Source organism: Rhinatrema bivittatum, chromosome 15 (genome assembly GCF_901001135.1).
Source record: "Rhinatrema bivittatum chromosome 15, aRhiBiv1.1, whole genome shotgun sequence".
Taxonomy (NCBI): domain Eukaryota; kingdom Metazoa; phylum Chordata; class Amphibia; order Gymnophiona; family Rhinatrematidae; genus Rhinatrema; species Rhinatrema bivittatum.
Genome location: NC_042629.1, coordinates 50,375,355 through 50,399,918, shown reverse-complemented (window position 1 = coordinate 50,399,918; position 24,564 = coordinate 50,375,355). Strand labels below are relative to the sequence as shown.

The 24,564-nt window shown below is 41.5% G+C and overlaps 2 protein-coding genes across 3 annotated transcripts in view; one reads left to right on the top strand and one right to left on the bottom strand.

Moving 5' to 3' along the window:
• The window catches only part of CMSS1 (cms1 ribosomal small subunit homolog), a 229,646-nt gene that overhangs the window by 84,394 nt on the left and 120,688 nt on the right, over positions 1-24,564 (top strand).
• FILIP1L (filamin A interacting protein 1 like) overlaps positions 1-24,564 on the bottom strand; it is a 191,620-nt gene that overhangs the window by 81,595 nt on the left and 85,461 nt on the right. For both annotated transcript variants that reach the window (XM_029578534.1, XM_029578535.1), the window contains exon 4: positions 22,193-22,371. In XM_029578534.1, coding sequence (XP_029434394.1) covers positions 22,193-22,371 — 179 coding nt within the window. The remainder of the gene's footprint in view (positions 1-22,192; positions 22,372-24,564) is intronic.

Below are 24,564 nucleotides of genomic sequence, written 5' to 3'. Positions count from 1 at the left end.
TTAAAGTTCCAATTGAATTTAGCGTTCGTTGGTAAAAGTGCATTTGACATTTTGGCCTTATTGTTCAGTGAGAATACGAAGATGAATTAAAAGGCACATGGAGCAGAAACATTAAAAAATGGTGCTACATTTTGGCTCTCGCCTTGAAGCATCATTCTTTTATGCTGTGTTGCAGTAGCACCAATATTTACTTGTTTCATATGTTATTGCAAAGTGGATCATTTTTCCTTTTTATAGACTTCATTCATCCTTCGTCTCTACCAGCAGGTTCATTGTTCCTTTTCCCTGCCAGGGAATGTTCTCTGGTTGGCAAGTGGCAGAGTTTAACCTGTTCTCCTGTCAAATGTAAGATTTTGTGTTCATGTAAACAATTTTGTCTTTCTAGATCTGTGTTTCCCGAGTGCCCTACCTAGTTTGGAAAAAGGGCCTGGAAAGTTATTGACAGGTTTTGTCATCATTTTCTTGAGTGAGGGAAACAATGAGAACTTTGGGGAGCCGTTTGTTGCCTTTTGAAAAGTAGAATTAGGCTAGTTCTGCCTAGCACTCTGCTTCCAAGAGACTTGGCTATTACTGGTTATGTAATTAATGGCTTGACTTTTATACGCATGCTTATTTATTTATTTATTTAAACGTTTTTCTATACCACCTATACAGGATGCATGTCTAAGTGGTTTACAAAATTTAACACATATGTAAAAACAATCATAAAAGAAATAAAAACAAAATTAAATCATAAAAACTGTATAAATTAAAATAGACATACAGTTGTACAGCTTATGGATTAAAGTAACAGGACAGAATAGAAATGGCCATCATGCCTTTGGTTCAGCAAAAACAAGTGAGCGTAGGTAGGTTTTTACAGCCTTTTTAAAGTCTTTTGTATTTGTAAGAAGTCGAATTGAATTTGACAATGAGTTCCACCATATGGGACCGGCTACGGAAAAGGCACATTTACGGGTTAAATCTAGCCTTGTTGTTTTGATGTCTGGTACCTGTAGATAGTTTTTATCAAGAGAGCGTAGCTGGCATGTAGGTTGGTAAAGATGCAAGGAGGAACATAACCACACAGTTGATGTATTTTGAATCAAATTGTGAATGGTGGATAGAATTTTATAATGAATACGTTGGAGTATTGGTAACCAATGGAGGTGTTTTAAAACTGGAGTAATGTGATCTTTTCGACTTGAGTTGGTTAGTAAGTGGGCTGCTGTGTTCTGAACCAGTTGGAGGAGACGTAAAGTGTTGTCATGAAGCCTAAATAAAGTGAGTTGCAGTAGTCTAAACCGGTTAATATTAAAGCTAGTAACACGAAACTGAAATCGTTTGGATACGACAAGGGTTTTAATTTTTTTAACAGGTGAATTATGTAAAAAGAGTTTTTTGTTACTAATGAAATATTGGTGGTCATGGATAGGTTGGAATCTAGGATAATACCTAAATTACATGCTTGTCTGGTAATTGGAATAGTAATGTTGTCAAATATAAGTTCTGAAGGGGGAGCATGGATTGAATTGGGAATAGTGGATAAGTATATAATTTCAGTTTTAGCAGAGAATAGCCACTGCCATTAGCAATGGTTACATGGAATAGACTTAGTTTTTGGGTACTTGCCAGGTTCTTATGGCCTGGATTGGCCACTGTTGGAAACAGGATGCTGGGCTTGATGGACCCTTGGTCTGACCCAGTATGGCATTTTCTTATGTTCTTATGTTCTTAAAATCAGACCAAGAGCTGACTGCCAGGGGAAAATTAATTTTTGGAATGGGAGGATTGAATTTTGAGGAGAGATTTATGATTTTATCTTTGAAGTATGCAGCAATATTGTCACAGAAAGAGTCTGAAATATGGTCTGTGGGTTCGTATTTTACAATGGTTAGTGATTTTACAATATTGAATAGAGTATTGGAATTACCGTTTGCAGCTTGTATTTTTTCTGCATAGTATAATTTTTTGGCATGATCAATTTGCCTTTTATATTTGTGTAGATACGAAAAATAGGTGTTTTTTCTTTCAGAAAGACGTTTTTTTCGCCAACAACATTCTGATTGACGTAATTTGACCTTCATTTTGTGCAAAAGTGGAGAGTATCATGGGGTACTTAGTCTCAAGGAAACAGTACAAAGTTTTCTCTGGGCTAGTTTTTCTAGCCTACTGGAAATTCAGTCATTCAGTTTCTCAGTTATGGAATTCATGTCTGTAATTGAATCAGTAATGAAAATTATGGAAAGTTTGGGAAGAACAAAATTACTAAAAGATTCTGGATCAACTTTTAATTTTTTTTTAATAAATTTTCTTTGGAACAACATGCGAATTAGAGTCTAGTAATTTGAGTTTACCGGTTGCTTGAATTACAAAATGGTCTGACCATGGGACTATTTGAGTGGCTGCTGTTAGGGATACATTCTCAGGGTTGTAAAATAATAGATCAAGAGTTTGACCTAGTCTGTGAATGGGTTGATTGATTAGTTGTGACCATCCTAAACCAGATAATATTTCAGAGAGATGTGTTGCTATTGTGGGGCATGGATCATTATTAAAATAAATCTTTCTCACCCAACATGGGGTTTGAACCCATGAGCCAGAGATTTTTGTTTCTTCATTATTAAAATGTAAATTAAAATCACCTGCAATTATGGTTTTTGTTAAATCCACAGGTAGAGTAGTCAAAGTTTCAAGTAAAGTGGATAAATCTTGACTAAGTAATCTACGTGGACAGTATATAACACAAAAATTTAAAATTGAAGTGGTAACAAGCATTGTTTCAAATGGACTATTAGGTATCAATGCAAGCAAACCTCCTCCACGTCTATTTGGGTGGGGTTCTGAAAAACAAAGATAACCATTTGGGCATATATTATTTAGAATTATGTTGTCATAATCACAGAGCCAGGTTTCAGTGATGATGACAGCATCAGGAGAATGAGAGAGAATTATGCCATGGATAATTGGTACTTTCTTTCTGATAGATTGTGTGTTAAAAACTAAGATTGACATAATAGTAAATATTAGAGCAGTAGATTTTGGAGAAGATAGTAATGGAATTAAGAAAGGTCTATGACGTTGGGGAGGTTTGCGATAGAGTTTATTTAATTGACCAAAGTGGCCATTATCTGTAATAGTACTCATGCTATGAAGACAAGGGTTGCTTTACAATGGGTTGTATGTTGACTGCATTACTAACTGAAAGCAGCCTGCAGAAGAAACAAAAGTGATTCCTTCAGCCAGGTCATAAGTAGAAGGCAGCAACAGCCAAGGCTGTATGGAACGTTATATAGCGTATACTATGCTGAGTGAAGTAAATTTCCTTACATAGCTTAGAATTGTGTATCCAGTCTAGTTAATCAGTATCCTTATTTTAACAGAAAAGAGTCTATTCAAGATGCTGATGGTTTCTTTGAGTTGGAAAATGACCATGACATAACTGGAGGTGGTAAAAACAATAATGAAAGATTTCAAAGGGGCATGGGATAAACACACTGGATCCTTAAAGGCTAGGGGATGAAAAGAGCACATGGGAGTAACTTGCTCGTCTGGTGGTTACTACCCTTAACTAACAAGCCTTCATACTGTTGATGCAACTCCAACATTGCTCTCTGCTTCAACAGCAAGAGATAACAGAGAATTGGACTCAGCAATCAACAAGGTGATGGAACAGCTTCCCTATGAGGAAAGGCTGAAGAGATTAGGGCTGTTCAGCTTGGAGAAGAGACGGCTGAGGGGGGATATGATAGAGGTCTTTAAGATCATGAGAGGTCTTGAACGAGTAGATGTGACTCGGTTATTTTCACTTTCGAATAATAGAAGGACTAGGGGGCATTCCATGAAGTTAGCAAGTAACACATTTAAGACTAATCAGAGAAAATTCTTTTTCACTCAATGCACAATAAAGCTCTGGAATTTGTTGCCAGAGGATGTGGTTAGTGCAGTTAGTGTAGCTGGGTTCAAAAAAGGTTTGGATAAGTTCTTGGAGGAGAAGTCCATTAATGGCTATTAATCAATTTTACTTAGGGAATAGCCACTGCTATTAATTGCATCAGTAGCATGGGATCTTCTTAGTGTTTGGGTAATTGCCAGGTTCTTGTGGGCCTGGTTTTGGCCTCTGTTGGAAACAGGATGCTGGGCTTGATGGACCCTTGGTCTGACCCAGCATGGCAATTTCTTATGTTCTTATGTTCTTATGGTTGGTTTGGCTTGGTTTCTCAGAGGAAGTGAATGACTGGTTCTGCGGCACTCTGGGCAGGAGATGATGCTTGAGACTGGTCACTCAACAGCGGACATGCTTCTGTTGCAAAATCTACTCTGCTTGAGTTTCTGTTCTTCCTCAAAAGTTTTCCTCTGCTCATGAACCGTAGCGCCATTGTGAATGAGACTTCATCAGTTGGAGGCATCGTGAGCAAGATTTTCCCAACACCTCTGGGTCATTATTGAAATGTTTCAGGGATGACTTGATCCTTGAAATGGTTCTTCTGTCCTCCCTGAAAGTCCTTTCCCTCCTTAAGCTTTCCATAGAAATCTTTTTTTTTGTCACTCATTCATCTCTCATCCTGGTAACATGGCTTTGATTCTCTCAGCTATTCAAGACACATACGGGCCGATACAGTACAGTGCGCCCTATTAGGTATTCCTGCGCGATTCAGAAAACAAAATGTGCAGCCAAGCCGCTGCACCGGGAAAGTGCACAGAAAAGCAGTAAAAACTGCTTTTCTGTGCACCCTCCGACTTAATATCATGGCGATATTAAGTTGGAGATCCCGAAGGGTTAAAAAAGTAAAAAAAAATAAAAATAAAAATTTGAAGTCGGCCCGCGGCTGTCAGGTCGAAAACCGGATGCTCAATTCTGCCGGCGTCCGGTTTCCGAGTACGTGGCTGTCAGCGGGCTCGAGACCCAACGCCGGCAAAATTGAGCGTCGGCTGTCAAACCCGCTGACAGCCACCACTCCGGGTCAAAAGGAGGCGCTAGGGACGTGCTAGTGTCCCTAGCGCCTCCTTTTGCCTGTTTCTACCGCCGGGCCTCATTTAAATACCGAATTGCGCGCACAGGCGAGTGGCCTGTGTGCGCACTGGGAGAGTGGGCATCCGCCCACAGACTTTACTGAAACGGCCCGATAGAGAAGAATATTTTCTTATCATGCAGAAGAACAAAATGTAACAAACAGGTCCTTGGTATTATAGATGAATCCTTGTAAATGACTGCATGCAGAGTAAAGACTTATGTATATAGCCACATATCAGCAGACCTCTCTTTCTAAATGAACAATTCATGGTAAATCACCCACTTCTCTGCTTGGTAATTTACAGGTTAATATACTTTGTTAAAGTTACTATCTTCTCTTCTTGCTCCTAGTTGTTCGCCTCCTTGTTTTATTGTAACTGCATCTATTGTATGTTTAGTACATATTATCTCCTTCTCTGTTCCGGTTATCACCCCACTATTTATTGTAAACCGGCTTGATGTGATATTTTCACGAATGCCGGTATAGAAAAAAATCTAAATAAATAAATAAAATAAATAAATGACTTATTCTGGATGCATCTACAAGTAAAAGTAAATAATAGAGCAGGCATATTGTTAGAAGCCATGCTTTGTAATGCAGAGCAGGGGACATTCATGTCTACAAAGTCACCCGCATTTTAATATAATGTTTTTAATGTAGCTTTTATTGGCTTAGTTAGCTAGAACTCAGTGTACATGAATTTCAAAATGTAATAATCCCCTCTGCTATTTCCACCCCATCCCAATTTTATCCCAAGTTCTTTATAAAGTGACTGCAGGGGTTCCTTGCTAGAGGCGTTCCTTTTTCACACAGTAGGTGGCCATTTCGTATTTGCTACAAATGATCTTTGGGGAATTTCTCCTACCAAGATATAAGACCAGCAAGCCTTGGCCACTGTTGAGAGTGGATTTAAATCTAGTTTTCTAAGGAAAATGTTTTCCCATTTTGTGCTTCACATCTTGTGCTCCTTGATTTGATTCGTTTCCAGTGGTCTGACAGAATTTTCATATCGGTTTTATCTTTGTGAAAATACATCTCTTTTAACTTAGCTATTTTCCTGCTATTTTTTGCAAGAGGGGGAATTGCACCATTGTTCCCTAGTGGTTCTCCTGATTGGGCTGGTTTTGCCATTATGCTGGCCTGTTCTCTCTCTAAATAATTTCAGAACGATTGAAGCTCAAATTATTACAGTTTGGCAGGGCCATCCGCTGGGGTATGCCAGCTATTTCTGAAAATATGTAAGAAAATACAAACCACTTCCTCCAAATCACTGAGAATTCTCCATGACCTTTATTCTTGTCAAAGGTAAGAGCCCAAGACCTTTTGGAAGTACAAGCAGATGAGTGAAGTGAAAACAGACGATCACGATGTTCGCTTTACTTGCAGCAATTAATGGTGAATAAGTCTCACATGAAGCAATATATTTCCCTGTTGAATTGTATTCGAGTAAAAATTTTGAAAAACTGTGTTGTTGCAGCAGGCATTAGACATCACATAGGCATGCAGATTTGCATAATTTCTATTTAAGAACTAAAATGATTCCTTTTTAAAGCAGCATTTTGGGGTGTCTGTTGTATGATGGAGCTGGTTTTTTTTTGGGGGGGGGGAGGGGGGTTTGTAAGCCAGATGGCAGATGAAAGCTATTTGCTTTGATTTGATATTCTTATGCACACCATGCAATAGTGCTTATTTGCCCTTCTCCACTCTTGGGTCCCAATACACTTTCTGGTGTGGACAGTTTGACTTAACAATTTTGGAGCCTGATCTGAACAATTACTTCCAAAGTACAGAAGAAGAAAGAAGATTATAAATTGCCCATTTACAGTTGAGTAAATTGAGGCACAGAAGAGTTAAAGTGGCTTGCCTAAGATCACGCAGTCTGTGGCAGAATAGTCCTCGGCGTGTATTAGATTTGAGGGTCTTGGCCTCTTGAGGGCTTTGAAACATCACTAAAGAGGAAAAGAAGTTATTTGAGGCTCAGCTGAACCTGTAAATTTTGCACAGGAAAGAGCTTACTGTTAAGATTCTCATTGAAAGATTGAAGCACCTGTGGGGGAGAGCTTTTCAGACAGTGGCGGCTTTGGGTTGACCAAGACCGAATGCTGCTGTAACTAATCTTAATCATAAGGAACCATAAGTAAGTAAATAATAAAGCGGGCATGTTTAAATGTTTTCATACAAGCAAAATAGTGACGCTGAACAGTGACAACATGCAGAAGAAGCTGAGCTACTTGGCAACTTCTGGGTTAATTCTCGCCTAGGAATTTCTAACATGTGTTCATCCTTTTCTCTAAAATTCTTACTGTTGTCAATTCAAACTGGCTGTTTGATTTGTCTCCCTTATCCTTTTGGCTGGTGCTAGGATAAGAGTGCCACTTCAGCGCTGCCTGCTTGACCCTCGAGTCTCGTCATTTTAAAGCTCAGTTTGCTATAGTCAGCAGTGACTTTAATAAAACCCAGGGCTTTTGCAGCTGGGCATCTGAAGAAGGGACCCAGGAGGTCTGGAAACCTCACTGCCGTATACTTTTCACATCAAAGGATCACAGAATGCAAAGGATTGTGATCATCCTGTCAGACCGCTTGAATATCTAGAAATAAGGGTCAGGCAATGAGTTGTAGATGAAACCTTCTTACTGGACTCGCTCAAGCCATCTGTGATTAGATTTCCAGAGCTCTTTTCCTTTCTTCAGGTTGGTGAAGAAACAGCGCAGTTATTCACTGACCTGGTGCCAGATGAATTGAGTTAGTCCAATAAAAAAGTGTCACCTGCAGCAAATTTGTTTGTTGGCCCTTATTTGTACAAAATGCAAAGAATGTCTTTTACAAACTCTCTCCCTAAAAAGGTCGTACAGCCTCAATCCCAGGACATGACGGGGCTCTTATTTTAATCTCGAACAGGGCACACCACATGCAAGCAGGACATTCATCCTTTTTCTTATATTTCAACTGTAGATCTACCACCATCAAATTTAATTCTCCACCCTATCCGCCCCATTTTATCCCGGTTACACCTCCCTCCTTTCCCACCCCTACCCTTTCCCCCCCTAGACCCTACCCCATCCCTGAACCCACAGTCCCGGATCTGTAATCTTACGGTTTATCTTTCTGTTTAATCCTTATCTCTCCTCCCTCCCTACTTTTTCTAGCAGACCACTCTTCCTTTAATTACTTCCCCCTTTCTTTATCTCACCCTTGATCCAACCTAGATCTGAAATTTCTCTGAGCTCATCCCATAAGTGTAATCATCTCAGTCCGACCTCGGCTTCATTTTAATGTTCTGTTCCTTTATAATATAACTATTTATCTCTTTGTTCTTATTTTTACACATATATTTCTTTATTGTGTTTTTTACAAATTTAACAAATTATATATATCAGCAGGTTGTATTTAACTACAGGTATTTATCTTCCTGTACCCCAGTTATTTGTAATCCTTGTTCTATGTAATGCTCTCATGCGACAGCAGTTTCATTGTAAACCGATGCGATTTGTATGTTTTACACGAACGTCGGTATATAAAAGTCCAAAATAAATAAATAAAATAAATAAATAGTGAGAGAAGCTACAGTGCTACAGCCAGGCATAAAATAAGCTACAGAAATGTCATGAAACATCCCATTTTGAATCCTTCTGTGAAGGTGTATAGACAGACATGTAGCATTATTCAGTTCTTTAACTCATAGTGAATATCATTAAGCATTATGGGATGAATGGAGTATTTAAATTTTCTTTTGCTCTCTCTCTCTCTAATTGCCTGGAAAATAATCCAGTTGAGCCAAATGATTTGCAGAATGCAACCTACTTGTTCTGGCTTATTGTAAAAAAAAGATAAATTTGCAAACATCTGGAGCCCATGAATGAAAGGTGATATAGATTTTTCTTTTTAACAGTACCAGAATGATGATGTGCTGTAGTCGTGACATTAGTAGCTGCCTATCACAATGTCAACCAGATGTTTGCAGCTTTTAGGAGCCCCCTCAAGATAATTTAATTTACAAAAATTAGATTGTAGGGTTTCCTATGTATGGCTCCTTCATAATAGGATGGTTATATTTGCTTGATTTAATGGCCAAGATATTACAGTCAGCCACTGCGCTATAAAACATCTGGAGATGCTCTAGATGATTTATTTTAAGGAAATGACTTCATCAGACAGACTATGCCATCCTATTATTGTACAGTGTCACATCCTGGAAGGATGACTGCAAGTTTTGCATTCCATTGCAGTCAATTTTGTTGGTTACCAGGTTAAGTTCATGCTCAGACTAAACAGGGCCCAGCCTTTTATGGGAGGGGGTGGAGAGAGGCCTTATTGTGGAGTTTTTTTTGGTAGATACCACAAAAAAATATAGTGGATCGGTGCACAAAAAAACCCCACACAAACGAAGAAAACCAAAAGTTACAAGTGTGTGTTGCGATATCACTTAATGTGGTTGCGTATAAACCAAAAAACTCTGTTAAAGTGAGAGTATCTCATCATTCAGGATTAGGTTGCCAAATGATTAGGCAACCTTTATCTGAAGATATTTACGCTTGCATAGAGCTTTCTCTTATTAAAAGGACTTTATACAATTTGAATGAATGATGAGATACTCTCTCTTTATTTAACTCTTTAAAAGATGTTTTTGTTTATATGCAACCATATTAAGTGTTATTGCAATACACGCTTATAGCTTTTGGGGTTTTTTGGTAGAATCTTCCTGACCAAGGGGAGTCTGAAATGAATGCCATCTCAAGAGGAGGGAATATACGTTTGCCCCAGTTCATGTCCTACTCTGCAATAAAGCTGTTTCTGCTTTGTATCAGAAGGATGGAAGCTAAATGTTGAATTTGAAGACTAGCCCAGAGACATTGAGGTTTCACCAGGTCACATTTCTTAGGTGCATGACTTTTACTCAGTAGCAGCAACGCATGTTCAAAGAATTTATGATATCATACATTTTCCATTCCCTGATTTAATCAAATGTGGTCAAGTCACAAGTTTGCCAGTGTACTGTGTATTATTTGAGCTGCATAAACACGATTATGTATTCATGGCACGCCATGCCACAACAATTTTCAGAATCCTTAGAACAAGCAAAACAAGTTGATTACTGCTGTTGGGCATTTTAATGACTAACAGTTTAGCCGGCAGCGGATTCCTACCATAGGCCAATTTCTTCTGACACTGAATATCTGTGTGTTAAATATAACATGTGTAAGGCTTGGGTCAGCCCAGTGGCTCAGTGGCAGTTGAGGAACATGGGTTCAATTTCCTCGGGCCTTAGAGTTCCCCGATCGGCCGAGGCCGGGGATGCCGTGAAAGCAACAGTCGTAGCCACCCAGCAATGACAGTTAATGGCCAGATTTGGGAGTCCATGATTGCAGGATTCTGGAAGAAGCCCGGGCACATAGACCTTGGCCAAAGACTGCCCCACAACAACTGGACTAAGGGAAGTCACTATCCTGAAACCTTTGCTAAAAAAACCAAATCTTTCCCCAGATAACCCAGCCAACTTCCGCCCTATAGCTAATCTTCCGATTATCTCCAAAATCATGAAAAAATTAGTCAATAAACAACTCGCCGAATACTTGGAAACCAACAACCTCCTCTCAACATCTCAACTTGGGTTCCGAAAATCTAGAAGCACCGAATCCCTCCTTTTGTCACTTTCAGACAATATTCTCTTGAACTTAGAGAAAAAACAATCCTCCCTCCTCATTTTACTCGACTTATCAGCAGCTTTCGACACAGTGAACCATGATATCCTCTTAGATCGTCTTACAGAGATTGGCATAAAAAACTCCGCACTCAACTGGTTCTCATCTTTCCTCCAGAATAGGTTTTACAAAGTCAAAATCAACAGCAAAGAATCTCCACCTTTCAGATCCACCATGGGAGTCCCACAAGGTTCTTCTTTATCTCCAACATTATTTAACATTTATCTTCTCCCTCTATGTCAGCTTCTTTCCAAACTCAATCTTATACACTATGTTTATGCAGATGACGTCCAAATCCTTATCCCGATTAGAGATTCATTGCAAAATACCATACAATTCTGGAATTCCTGTCTTCTATCTATCAATAACCTCCTAACAAATCTTAATTTGATACTCAATTCCAACAAAACAGAATTCCTTCTCATCACTCCAGATGGCAACTACACTTCACCTAATATTCACACCTTATCTCCTCCAGCCTTTTCCACCCAGGTCAGAAATCTTGGCGTCACCATGGATAATCTACTGAACTATAAAAGCTTCATCAATAACACTATAAAAGAAGGTTTCTTTAAACTTCAAGTATTAAAGAGACTAAAACCCCTCCTACACTTCAAAGATTTCAGATATGTATTACAAACAATTATATTCTCGAAAATAGACTACTGTAACTCATTGTTGCTTGGTCTACCCGCAAACACTTTGAAACCTCTACAATTGTTACAAAACGCCACTGCGAGGATTCTAACTAAATCTAGCAAAAGGGACCACATTACTCCCATCTTAAAAAACCTTCACTGGCTCCCTATCAAACATAGAATCCTTTATAAAACCCTTTCAATAATCCACAAAATCATCAATAACTCTACTTCAATTGACCTCACCATTCCTTTACAGCTTCACACCTCCTCCCGTCCAACTAGACTAGCCCAGAGAGACACCCTAAAGGCCCATCCTCTCAAAACATCACTAAGTCGAAGAGCTCTTTCCACCGCTGGTCCTAAACTTTGGAACTCTCTCCCACCAGACCTTAGAATTGTACAATCAACACCTACTTTTAAAAAGAGACTCAAGACCTGGTTGTTTAACCAAGCATTTTCTTAACCCCAACAACCAAGCTCTTAACCTCATGACTATTGACATCAGCCTCGACATAGTCAGAACCAGCAATTATACCAGCATTTATACTCATTTTCTTTAAAATATATTGTATTTAAATTGTATTTAAATTATAATTCCCATGTTCATTTTAATTTATTATTATTATTTATTATTTATTTATCCAAGTTCATCCTACCTTGTTCATTGTAAGACATTATTCTATATATTGTCAAGTTATTTGTTGCAATGTAAACCGAAGTGATTAGTAACTATGTTACCAGAACGTCGGTATATAAAACTGTCAAATAAATAAATAAATAAATAAACGTGTAACAAATCCACAAGTAATTTGCAGGTAAAGGCTCCTGGTGCCAGATTCCCGCCCCGGTTCTGACTGAGCAGGAAGGCCAACAGAGCAGGAGGAAACTGCCAGGTCCAAAAACAAAAGAATCCCCTGAATATGCACTGCTCATAATTGATCGATTGTATTCATTCTTTCTTTAGAACTAAGTTGCTTTACATTCCAGGAGAACAAAGGATAGGGTGAACCTGAAATGCTTTGTGTTATCACTTCCCGTTTTCCCACCTGTCAGAAGTGCTACATGATAATATTCATAGTACATGTCAGCAGAAAAAGACCAGCCAGCCCACCCAGTCTGCATCATTGTCTCTATCCACACTGCCAAGAATAGATCCCAGCTGCCAGGATGACCAATTATAAGATATCACTCCCTATACAGGATAGGAGGGTGGTATACACAACAAAGAAACCAAGAAGAGGTGACATGGTAAGCTACCCACTTGAGCTTCTACAAGGACATGATCTGGTTCCTCAGACTCCAGGATGGTCTATTTACAGGCTCCATTACTTAACCAAAAATCAAAAGTTGATGGTACATAGAATCTTATCTGCTCCCGTTATGCATTGTGTCTGTATCCACCTTGACATCCAAAATCACTGATGTTGTTCCAAGAGGCATTCAACCCGTCGTAAGTAAATAAGTTCCAGAAGTGACCTACCTGCAGTCAGGGATCCATTCCTTATCTATGAGCCCTTGCTGGTCTTAGTTATTGAGGATTTTTACCTAGTCTTCTGTATTCAAACAAGAATCACTAAATCCAGTAAATGCAGTTTATGTAAGGATAATCTTGCAAAAGAGCTGTTTAAATTGCATATATATTTTTTTTTTTGCACAAAAGAAACATCTCGTAGCAATTACAGCATTACATCGACTCTTGTGATTGAACTAGACGGTTCTGTGGAAAGCAGTAAAGATCCAAGCTGAGACTGAAGGCTCTGAATCACTCTTCTGTCGGCTTCCATAGCAGACAGACTGATTAAGGGGATTATAGTGGCCATAAATAGTACAGAACAACTCAAGTTGTAGGGAAAAGTATATAAATTTACTGCAGATATGTGTGTTAATCAGAATAGGATTTAAAGACTTATTTAGTACTTTTGGTCAGTGCTGTTCTGTGGAAGGTGTGTAAATTGTGCATGGAGTGTCTGAGAGAAAACGTACTTTACACTGCTCAGTCAGCAAACGAAATACTGTATTTTTGGGTGCCGTGTTTGCTCTTAAATGCAGAAGAGTCCATTAATTATGCTAAATAAACTAATGGCGACATAGAAACCTGAAAGTCTGCTTCTGGTTTCCAGCTTCCAGCAACCTCATCCTCTGATGTGTCTCCCCCCTTGTTTCACTGAAGGAAAAAGGTACAGCAAACAAACCCCTTCCAAAGAAAAGAGGTCACTTGATTTGCAGGAATTTGTGCCTTGCGTTACTGCAGAGGGGGATCTAGTAGCGGTGCTGAAACATAAGGTGCCATTGTCTGTAGTTAATCGGTCTATGCCTGTCCTATCAATGTGATGCCAAGGTGCAGTGTGAAACTGGCCCAGTCAGATACGTAGTACCTGTAAGATATTTGCCAGCATGCTACACCGGAGACCAGCTGCCAAGGAACACCCCCTCAGCAGCTGACAAATAGAGGCTATTGTCCCCCCCACCCCCAATCAGAATCCTAGGTGGCAGGAAACAGCAGCTCTGCTTGCTCCTCCATGCCCTCCCCTCCCGGGCAGCATGCAGAGGGGTGAGACTGGAGCAGCCAGAGTGGAGAAGAGGAGAGCTACTCTGCTCCTACTCTAGTCCCTGCTGAGAAGGGTGTGAATGCCTGGGAGAAATGAGGCGGAAGGGTGGATGTTGGGAGAGATGACGACGTCTCATCCTCCACCCCATCTCCCTGAAGGCAAGTGAGGGCTGTGCGACTCCAGGCTCGCTCCCTCCCCTCTTGTTGCCTACACACGGACAGGAGGAAAGAGAAAATGCACAGGAGGGGAGGGGGGTTGAATTAGGAAGCAAAATACCTTTTCTTTGACATGATTTTTGACAGAAATATTATGTCCATATATACCAAGCAAAGTATGATGTCCAATTATGCATTTTTTTACAGGATCATTTAGGGAGGAATGGTGGTGAGGGGATCACGGTTTGGTGACTTTAATTATCAGGCGGCCCGTGGGCCTGGAGGTTAATTGGGGGGGGGGGAGGGGTCGGGTCGTGCAAGACTGAAGGTTAGCCTTCAGGGATCCAGTAGTGAGAACAGAAAAAGCCAGGGAGTCCTGGCCTGAGAGAAGGGCAGTCTCGCTGAGCGTGAGCCACCCGACGGGTACCGTGGCTAATCAAAGGGCCGGATTGATAACTGCGCCTCGAATATAGTGGTCCGCTTGAAAAAGGATGCGACACTTGAACAACTTAAGCATCTGAAGTACTGTGACATGCGCTTTACCTGTACCCTTGAATAATTTTATGTGCCGGGTTAACATTCCTGCCATCAAATACTTAGGGGTTATTTTGCCTTCTTTAACAAAAATTAAAAAAAAAGAAGCAGTAAGAAAATATGTGTTTATAGAGTAAGCAATTATTCATTTTTTCGCTCAGCAGTTTCCTCCTGCCCCTTCTGGGCTTTCCCACCACAGTCGGAAGCAGGGCTCGGGATTTGGCACCTCGAGCTTTCGTTTGCAACTACCCGGGGGGGTTTCCCCTATTTCATACTCCCTCCCACCTCGCTTAGCCCAGTCCTCGGGCTCCTTCCAGAACCTGGCTGCAACGTGGGCCACTTAAGTAGTCAGCATTGCGCGATTGGACCGGAACCTTCTCGGCACCAGTGCTTGCCAATGCTGGCCCTCTGCAGCGTTCCCAGATCCCAGGTGATCCAGTGCACGGGAGAAATGACCCAGAAACAGAGCCCAGCTCTCCCATGTGGCCACCAGGCCTGTCCTATTATTATTATTAATTTAAAAAAAAAAAAAAGCGTCTGTCCAAGAGTTGTTCATTATTATCAGGCGGCCCTGTGGAGGTGCTGCTCGGGGCGCAAATAGCGGCATGCTGACACAGAGAGAGGTACAAGGCCTGGTATGTTCCTTACACTTTAAGGATAATCCTGTCTTGGGCTACGCTTTTCTCTGAGGGTCAAATAAAACCATGGAAAGTCAGCAATTATAATGCAACAGTCTGTTGACCTGAAATGATTTTAACATAGAGAAAATCTTTGCTGTGTTTTGTTTAAAGCAACAAGAATCTCGGTTGTTGGTTTTTTTGTTTTTTTTTTAAATAAGCTGTGTTCTTTGCGTACCCGTTTCTCTCTCTCTGTGGCGGCAGCAGGATCTGATCAGGGTGCTGCTGCCGTCGCCGTGCTTCACACATCTAAACACTGCCAAGGAACTGCAACGACAGAGGATGCCGTGCTTTGCATCCTACATGTGGTTTTGATGCATGCGCCATTTACTGTAGCTGTCTTCGCACAACGAAGCTCCTTCTCTTTGCCAAAAGGACTGAGCTAGCAGGCAGCTGTCGTTCGTTATGGGGGTGGGGGGGAAGGGGTGGAGGGTGCAGCTTCTTCTGGGAGCTGGCATGTTGGCATGTTGGCATGTTGGCAAAAATGCAGTGCCCTTTCAGGCACACAGTACACTTAGGGGCCATCTACCTCTTGCTGTACAGTACACGTTTCAGTGTCAGAATCCAAAACTACTCTAGTGACTGCTATTTAGTTTTTATGATGTTTTCCTTACAGTGTTTCCCCGAGATTTATAATTCTAGGGCCTTTTATAATGCAGGATTAATGGATCCATATAGGATATTTAAACTTACAAGTGGACTTTGTGGGCCTTTGACATGGACTCTTTCGGTGGCCTGCAGGAGGTGTACAAGAGATTTCTCTAATTATCAATCTGTTGGCGTGTCAAGCTTTGCCTTGGGGATGGAGAGTGAGAATGATTCCTTTGTGAAATCCTGCCTCTGGGGTAGGGAGGAGAGGGGGGAATGAGGGGGCTATCAAAATGTTGCAGCTTCAGCAGTGGGGGGGGGGGGGGGATGAAGGTCCCATCGTGAAATCCTGCCTCCTTCCTCTGTGATGCCGGCACTGTATTCTCAAAATTCACAAGTGAGCTCTACCAGCCTCGCGGGTCACGATGATAGCAGAGCCAAGAGTTTTGAAAACGAGCAGGGAAGGGTATCGACATCGCTGAGGGAGCAGGCTTACCAGGAGAGTGCTCCTTGTGACCGGGCATCGCCGACCCCTGCCCTTGGACGGTCCAGATGGCTTCTGTGAAACCTTGCAAAGAAAGCCCCCAGCTGCATGCTCTGCAGTGCCTTAGAGGCGTATGTAGCAAACACCACATACAAACAATTTGGAATCCTAAAGAAATTAATGAATAAAACAGTTAAGCAACATCTGTTGGGGATTGTGCAGTGTGATGGAGCTAGACAGCCTTCCATGCGTGAGGTAATGAATCTGTATATGCATCACTTTCTACAGTCTCTCTCTGCCTTGAATGGCTGATCCCAGTGGCCTGTTATATAGAATTACATTATTAAGATGTTTTTTTGTTTTTTTTTCTTTCACGGAGGCTCCTCCTCGCCTATCTCCGAAATGTCGGATAGCCATGAAAAAGGTCAAACACATAGAGGTCTGGTATCCATTTCACTACCTCCAAGACATATTCTCAGTCATATGTAATATATATATACCAATGCCAGAAAACCAAAGGAAGTGATTGCATTCAGATACAATGCACCATGTAACAATAGCATAATGTGCATTAAATTAAAAACGGCTGCTTGACTGCTTATGTACATATATATAGTAAATAGGCAGGCGGGGTTTGTTTTGTCAGCATTCTGTAGAAGGATGTGTGAATAAATGTAAAGAATGCTTGCTTTGGTTGTTTTAGACAAAGTTAAGAACATAAGAAAATGCCATACTGGGTCAGACCAAGGGTCCATCAAGCCCAGCATCCTGTTTCCAACAGTGGCCAATCCAGGCCATAAGAACCTGGCAAGTACCCAAAAACTAAGTCTATTCCATGTAACCATTGCTAATGGCAGTGGCTATTCTCTAAGTGAACTTAATAGCAGGTAATGGACTTCTCCTCCAAGAACTTATCCAATCCTTTTTTAAACACAGCTATACTAACTGCACGAACCACATTCTCTGGCAACAAATTCCAGAGTTTAATTGTGCGTTGAGTAAAAAAGAACTTTCTCCGATTAGTTTTAAATGTGCCCCATGCTAACTTCATGGAGTGACCCCTAGTCCTTCTACTATCTGTCGCAATGAAAACACCTCAGACGGTCTTCAGGGTGAAGCGTGCTCTCCCAGGCTTTTGGGAAGGCTGCTCTTTTATTGTAAATGATCTCATAGCATTTGATATGATACATACGTCACATGTTTACTGCTACAATATTTCCACATAAATGTTTATGCTGACCTTTTACTACGTGGGTGCAGAGAGGTGCAAACGGTCAATCTTCAGGCAGGGAGGGGGGAGGTCATTAGCTGGTCATGAGGCAATGGTACTGAGCTATCTAGGTGTGAAAAACCACATAAATGCTAGTAGGTCATAAACTAAGCTGGTGCTGCAAAGCTTTTGCTGCAAAGCTTTTGCCCTAGATATGTTCCTTGCAGACTTCCTGTTAGCTATAGACAGGAAGTATGTTTGCTTGCTAAAACTTGCTGCGGTCGGAGCAAAACAGTTTCTTTACGCTAAGAGTAGGTTTTAGACATGGGACAGATGTTGACCTTCTGAGGTGGCGTGCCATCAGTCAGGGAAGCCAAACACCCAACCCCCACAACTATCCGAAAGAGTAAATAACCGATTCACATCTACCCGTTCTAGACCTCTCATGATTTTAAACATCTCTATCATATCCCCTCTCAGTCGTCTCTTCTCCAAGCTGAAAAGTCCTAACCTCTTTAGTCTTTCCTCATAGGGGAGTTGTTCCATTCCCCTTATCATTTTGGTAGCCCTTCTCTGTACCTTCTCCATCGCAAAAAAGTTCTGAAAGCTAAGGAACTATATGAACGGCAAAAGTTTTCATATGTCGATTCTCTTTTTTTTCAAAAGACAATTTGTTATTGGTATTTGGTAGTCCATGCTGCGAACTGGGTAAAACTCCTCAAAGTTGCATATGCAGGAAGCCAGAGATGCACTGAAAGCTGCGAACGAAACTGCATAAGCATTTGCGTGTTTTCGGAAGGCTCATTAGGGGAAGTGTGTGTGTGTGTTCTGGATCGCAAGCTCAGTGTGGTGGACGTTTGCGTGCACAGGCCTGCAGAGAGTTGATGGCCATGCTCTGTGGACAAGTTGTAGGTCCTTGGGTCTCTGACATCTCGTATGAATGCTCTGCGTTAAATTTTGCTTACAGCATTGCATGACTCTCCAGGCCTAGTTCTTGGGGGAAAGGGAGTCACAAACAGGTCTGCTCCTGGTCATAGTGTAGACAAATTAACCACCTCCCCCCCTTATTTGAATTGTTAGAGAATCAACAATATTATACAGTATTGTCTTCTCAGTTTTCAGTCTTCTTGTTTAAACAAGTGGAACATGACCATCAACCAGTCAACCGGCAAGATTCAGGGAAATGTTCTACTATACAGACGCCAAAATGTATTAAATAGCTTGTTAAGTGAAATGTTAATGTGTACGTTAAATTTTTACCGGTTTGTATGCAAAAGCTTTATTGGCTCAAGGTTTACTGCACAGGCCCCAAAATGAGTGAAATTGCTTGATAAATTAGCTCTTAAATCTGTTTGATATAGTCAAATATTTCTGAGTGTGCTAAAGGAATTTGTGAGCCTCTTAAACTGCTTATTTTTTTTTTGCTATGACAGTTTGCTTATCGATGGCAACTGCAGCTGTACACTTTTTCCATCTTAAAGAACTTAGTTTAATTGAGATCATTTTGGAGTTGAATTATATTTGAATTTCCTTATATTCTGGGGGGTGATGGTCTAGTACAAGCAGCATACAAAAAGGACCTGCCAGCAAACAGGAAAGGTGAAAAGAATATTTAGATGTTTTTATATTCCACCCTTTGGCACTTCAGAGTGCCAAAGAGCAGATTACACTCAGGCACTATAGGTATTTCCCTATCCCCACAGGGTTTACAGTCTAATTTTGTACCTGAGGCAATGGAGGGTAAAAAGTCACAAGGAGCAGCAGTGGGATTTGAACCCTGGATTCCCTGGGTCATAGCCCACTGCTCCAACTGCTGGGCTGCTCCTCCACTCTAGAAGTCAAGTGTGCTGCACGGGCTGAAGGCGGAAACATGCATCTGGGCAGCATTTAATTTTAGAAAAAGTTCAGCATTCTCACACCTAAACTTTTCCCATCTGTCAGCTGTTCCTATCCAGAAGGAAACCCTGCAGATAGAGCGTGCCTCCTGTGCCATCTGGAGCAGACTAGATAGTCATGTTTCCTGTCCTTTTAAGTTGAAAAATTACATTTTTTTTTTTGGTCTCTGGGAATCAGAAAGGGACATTCCAGTTTACATGGAATGACTGTGCGAGCTAACATTTATTTTGCGCCATTTGTATATTTTCAACTATTTTAATTTTTCAGTGTTTTTCATTGACACCGATATACACAACTCAAAAATTAAAATTAATTCTGCAAATGTTCCTTCCTTACACTGGCCATGGCCTACCGCTTTTAAATAATAGACCATTTGTATTTTTTTTCTTGTTACATAAAAACATAGTATGTTCCAGTAATTAAAGCATGGAGTAATGAAATAGCAGAGTACTCCTATTCTTCAGTTTAACTACAGAGAGAGAGGGAGAGAAACAAGATGTCCTCCAGGAGGTAGTTCATTTTCCAGAGAGTGGAAGACCCTAGGCAGTGAGCACTACAGAAGTGCTGCAGATAGACAGGTCATTGGATTGGCACTGAAATTGGAGACATCAAATGACAATTATTTATTTAAAAAATATTTGTTACCTGCTGTTCCAGAGTACAATTTCAAGTCATTTATAACTTGAAATCATTACTTTTGAATACCTGCACAGCTCCCACTCTGATGTAAGCTAGCATCTCAGTAAAGCAACTCAACCTCGTTCTTGACTAAGATCAGATGTAAGGTTTGAGCTGAGGGTGGTTCCTTCTTGGGCTTTAGGCTGAGAAGAACCCTTATAATATGGGAGGGTTAACACCCTGCCACTCATGGGTCATGGGACAGGATCATGTTACGACCATGGCCAAAGCAGGGAGGATTATATGCCCGCTCCAGAGCCGGAGTCCTCCTGAGCAGAAAACAAGACGAGGTAAAGCCTCCAGAGGATAGTGTAACTGCCATGGGCAGAATTACAGAAAGAAGAGTGGGAACCTGGCAGGTAAAGAAAAACACATCAAAATGAAAAGTGCAAAAAAAAAAATCCAAGGGTAGCAATGCAAAAATACACTTAGTGGCAACAGAGCTTAAAGTAGGGAAAGAAAGTTGGGTAGACTGTAGCATAGGGTGGTGCGCCCCAAGTCACACAGTCATGGAAGAGCAGTAGCTGGAAGGAGAGTCCTTAGGCTCATCCTTGACCTCTGACCAGTAGGTCAAGCCCAATCCCTCCTTTTTAGCAAAAAATGTAAAAATCAATTTTGAGGAAAGTGAAAGAATGTTGCAGTAGATTGCCTCCTACCTTGCTTTACTTTTTAATTACACATCTTGAACTGAAATGTAATCCCCGTGTGGGGAAACATGACACCAGTAATATCAAATCGGGTAATCTTCAAACAGTGCTTTTACAAAGCATACCAAGCAAATGAATAGTTAACACTGGTAAGAGACTGCAGCTGTACATTCTAAATCATTACAAGGCTTCTTGTTACATGGACACTTCCTAACTAGCCATGGAAAACTAAGAGGTCTTTTAGTTAACACACATAAAAAAAAAAAAACCCCTCCAGTGTTCACAGCTGTGGACTTGGCAGACAAGAAGACGAATTCTGAGTCATGAGACTGTCAATGTCTTCCTGCTGTGGCCACGTAACACCACTCTGGCTCTCGATACCACTTCCGCCCACCAGCATCCTTTGCGTGCGTGGTGACTCCCGGGTCAGGTAAGGACTGGCAAATGGTTCGAGGCTGGCCGTTTATTTATTTATTTATTTCATCCAACGTGTATTCTATTTCCCCAGTGTTCATTTGCTATGGGGGGGCGGGGAGCGTGGGGAGTAGAGATTAGGTTTCTATTGAAAGGGCTCTATTACATTTCCCTACAGTAAAAAGTGATTACAGTGTTCCTTCTCTCCACCCCACATACCTCCCTCCCACCTACCAGCGCCAGACCCCAGGAATGGTTGGATGGGGTTCCCTCTGACATCTGTACATGCTGGGCAAGCTGTTTAGTGATCCCCACTCTCGTGTGGACTTTAAACCAGCAAAATGCTGTGACGTGCTAGAAACCAAACTTTTCTCGTGACTGAGCAGTAAGAACATTATATGGCCTACCCCAAATGCTAAAAGGACCTCAAAATCAAACTTCAAAGCTTGATACTTTTCACGATGTTAGTATCATAAATGTGATGCTGTAACATGCTAATTGCTAATTTGGATGTTCCTGATTGAATTACCACTGTGGCTTGTTTGCCTGTGACTCGATTTTGGATCTTCCGGGGCCACCATGAGGCCTAGATTCTAGGACCAGGCATCAGGGAGACTACTTCTATAAATGAGAAGAAGCAAATGACAGCTCCCCATGTACAGTAGACTTGTGATGAGCTTTGCATGTGCCCCATCCAATCCCCACTACTCTTAATTGCAGGCCGTAAGTACCTCAAAACGGGAAAGATGGCCACACCCAAATTTCTAAGCACAGTTACCCTAGTTATATCCTTCCCAGAGGGGAAGCTTCACTTCCTGCGAGCAAATGCTTGGAGAAACCCCCTGTCGCGTGCAGACTTAAAACTGACCTTTGTGTTCTGAAATGAAAGCCTCGATTGCACGGGCACTGGTTCTCGTTGCGTTAGCCGTGCAGAACTATGCAATAATACAGTCCTCAGGGTGACCCGTCATCTGACGGGGAGTAATGCTTGTAAAGGTCTGTGCATGCTATCCTGCATGGTCTTACCTCTCGCGTTCTTGCTCCAGTAAATTTGTGAATTCGTCACTTTTCTCCATGTATTCCGTGTGCTTCCTCTTCTCTTCCTCCAGCTCGTACAGGGTCTGCCGCTGTGATTTTTCTACCATTAATAATTGCTCCAGCATTCTCTTGTGAGTCTCTTTATGTTTCTCAACGACTTTGTCCAGCTATGAAGAAAAACACCACAGTTAGATTTCAATTAAGTTTGTATTTAATTAATCAGTTAATTAATTACTTTTTTAAAATTAGCTCGAATTTCTGGTAACCATATTGGTCTGGCACTGCAGTCTTTTTGGATGTTATGAGACCGTGTATTAGTTCAGCCAAAGAGATGTTGGCGTAGGTAAACTTTCAAAACTGCACAAGCCCATGTGATCTTAAAAGCTCACATGCTCCCAATATCTAATAAACTTACAAAAACTTCAGAATTTTTTTCCTTTTTCACAAAGGGGAAGTAAAGTGATGAGATTGCTCTGTGTGTGTGTGTCTAATAACTTTTCTGTTTGTATCTGATCTATCCACACCACATTTTCAGGACAGGTGGACTCTGTCAAGGGTGTTTTGGGTTTTTGTTTTTTTTCTTTTTCAGATCCATGCGTATCCATGGACCATGCATACACATGCCCCGGAAAGTAGGTTCTGTAATGATTTTGAGCTCTTGTGCTGTGGAGAGGTTGGTGCAGCCTAGTAGGCGAACCTGCTAGGCCCCAGCCCACAGCTGGTGGACACGCCCTGGACTGGGACAGCCTGAAGCTTCACCTATACCAGCCGCCTCCCCCACAGGTTGAGCCCTTAGGTTCCGAGGGCTGGCAAAACTTCTGTGGTTCCCGAGGGCGATAAGCAAATGAGAGTCCAGGAGCAGACCAAGGTCAGGGTAGGCAGCAATCAGGAGATACCAGGAGCGGACCAAGAGTCAGGTCAGGCAGCGAGCAAGTGTGATCAGCTCCAAGGTCAGAACCAGAGAATGAGTCCAAGACAGGACAAGATGAAAAAGACAAGACTCTGAGGACAAGGACAAAGCAGGCAGACAGGGTGAGGCAACAGGAACAGGACAAGGTTGGAACGGGCAAGGTGAGGATGGACAAGGCAAGGCTGGATAAGGCAAGACTTGGACAAACCAAGGCTTGGGTGAGACTGAGGCAACACGTTCTGCTGGCTAGTCATAAGACCCGTTGCTGAGGTGCCAGGAAACAGGGCCACTGAGTTTAAGTTAAGTAGAAAGCCCTTAGTGATGTCACCTGGGAGTGCCAAAGTGGTTTCCCACTTTAAGGTGCATGCACCTCAGGCAGGCACGAGGAGGCGGGAGAGCAGCACCCCTGCTGCGCGGCACTCTTCGGCGTCCAAGGCCTCGGCGGCTTGCAAGTTAAGTGTGGCCAGTCGTGTGATCTGCCCGCAGCCAGCCAAACATAACAGGTTCCTTTAGTGCATGGTCATAACTTCTTATCTAACGTAAAAATTCATTGTTTTAATTCAATAACTGCAGTACCTGATTCGCCTGGAGCTTGGATTTGGAAAAGGCGAGTAATTAAATCTAAATCCAAGGAAAATTATAATTTTTAACATAACTACAGCATGTAAAAAGAAAATTGCTTATAAAAAAAACCAACCAAACAAACCCTTCTCTCTTTGTGTGATGTAGCATGGCGTCCACGTGATTGTTGGCATAATTACTGCGTGTAGTAATTTTGAAGATCAGGTATCTGATGTTCCAAAGCCACAGACTTCTCATGGGAATGCGCAACTCTTACCAAGCTGGATAAATAGATTGAGGGAGAACCCTGTACGGTAATTGCCTTAACATCCATGTGCGATCTAAAATAAATGATGTACGTTTTCTCTAGCATTACTTCATTCCACGGTTGGGCCCAGGAAGACGGGATTCCGGTTCGTTTCAGTACGAATGACTTTGTTGAAATAGTACCCATTCCTGCAGGCTCCCTGGTGGTCAGATCTGCACTTTAGAGCAAGATTCTTTCAATTGGAATAAAAGCTCTAGTCAGCTAAAAACATGGCCGAGCATTTTATTGTAATTTACTATTTGTGGTCGAGTTGCGATTCAAATGAAATTTGCTGCCTTTGCTCATAAGGAGGCTTTACCTCTAATGAGTTGTTGCTGCCTTGAAATTAAACCTTTCTGCTGTGGAACTGTCCAGCTTTTGTGTGCTTTGGAAGCTGCTGGGAGCAGACGCCCTGTGATTAGCACCTCTGGCCGGATGCTTACAGTCTAAGTGCAATAAAGAGACTGAAACCAGTAAAACGTTTGCGTGAAGAGGAAGAAGAAGGCGAGATTATCCTCAGAAAAAGGTGGAAAGGCAAGTCATTAAATATGTACAACATGTGTGGTCCTTCCTATTTTTATT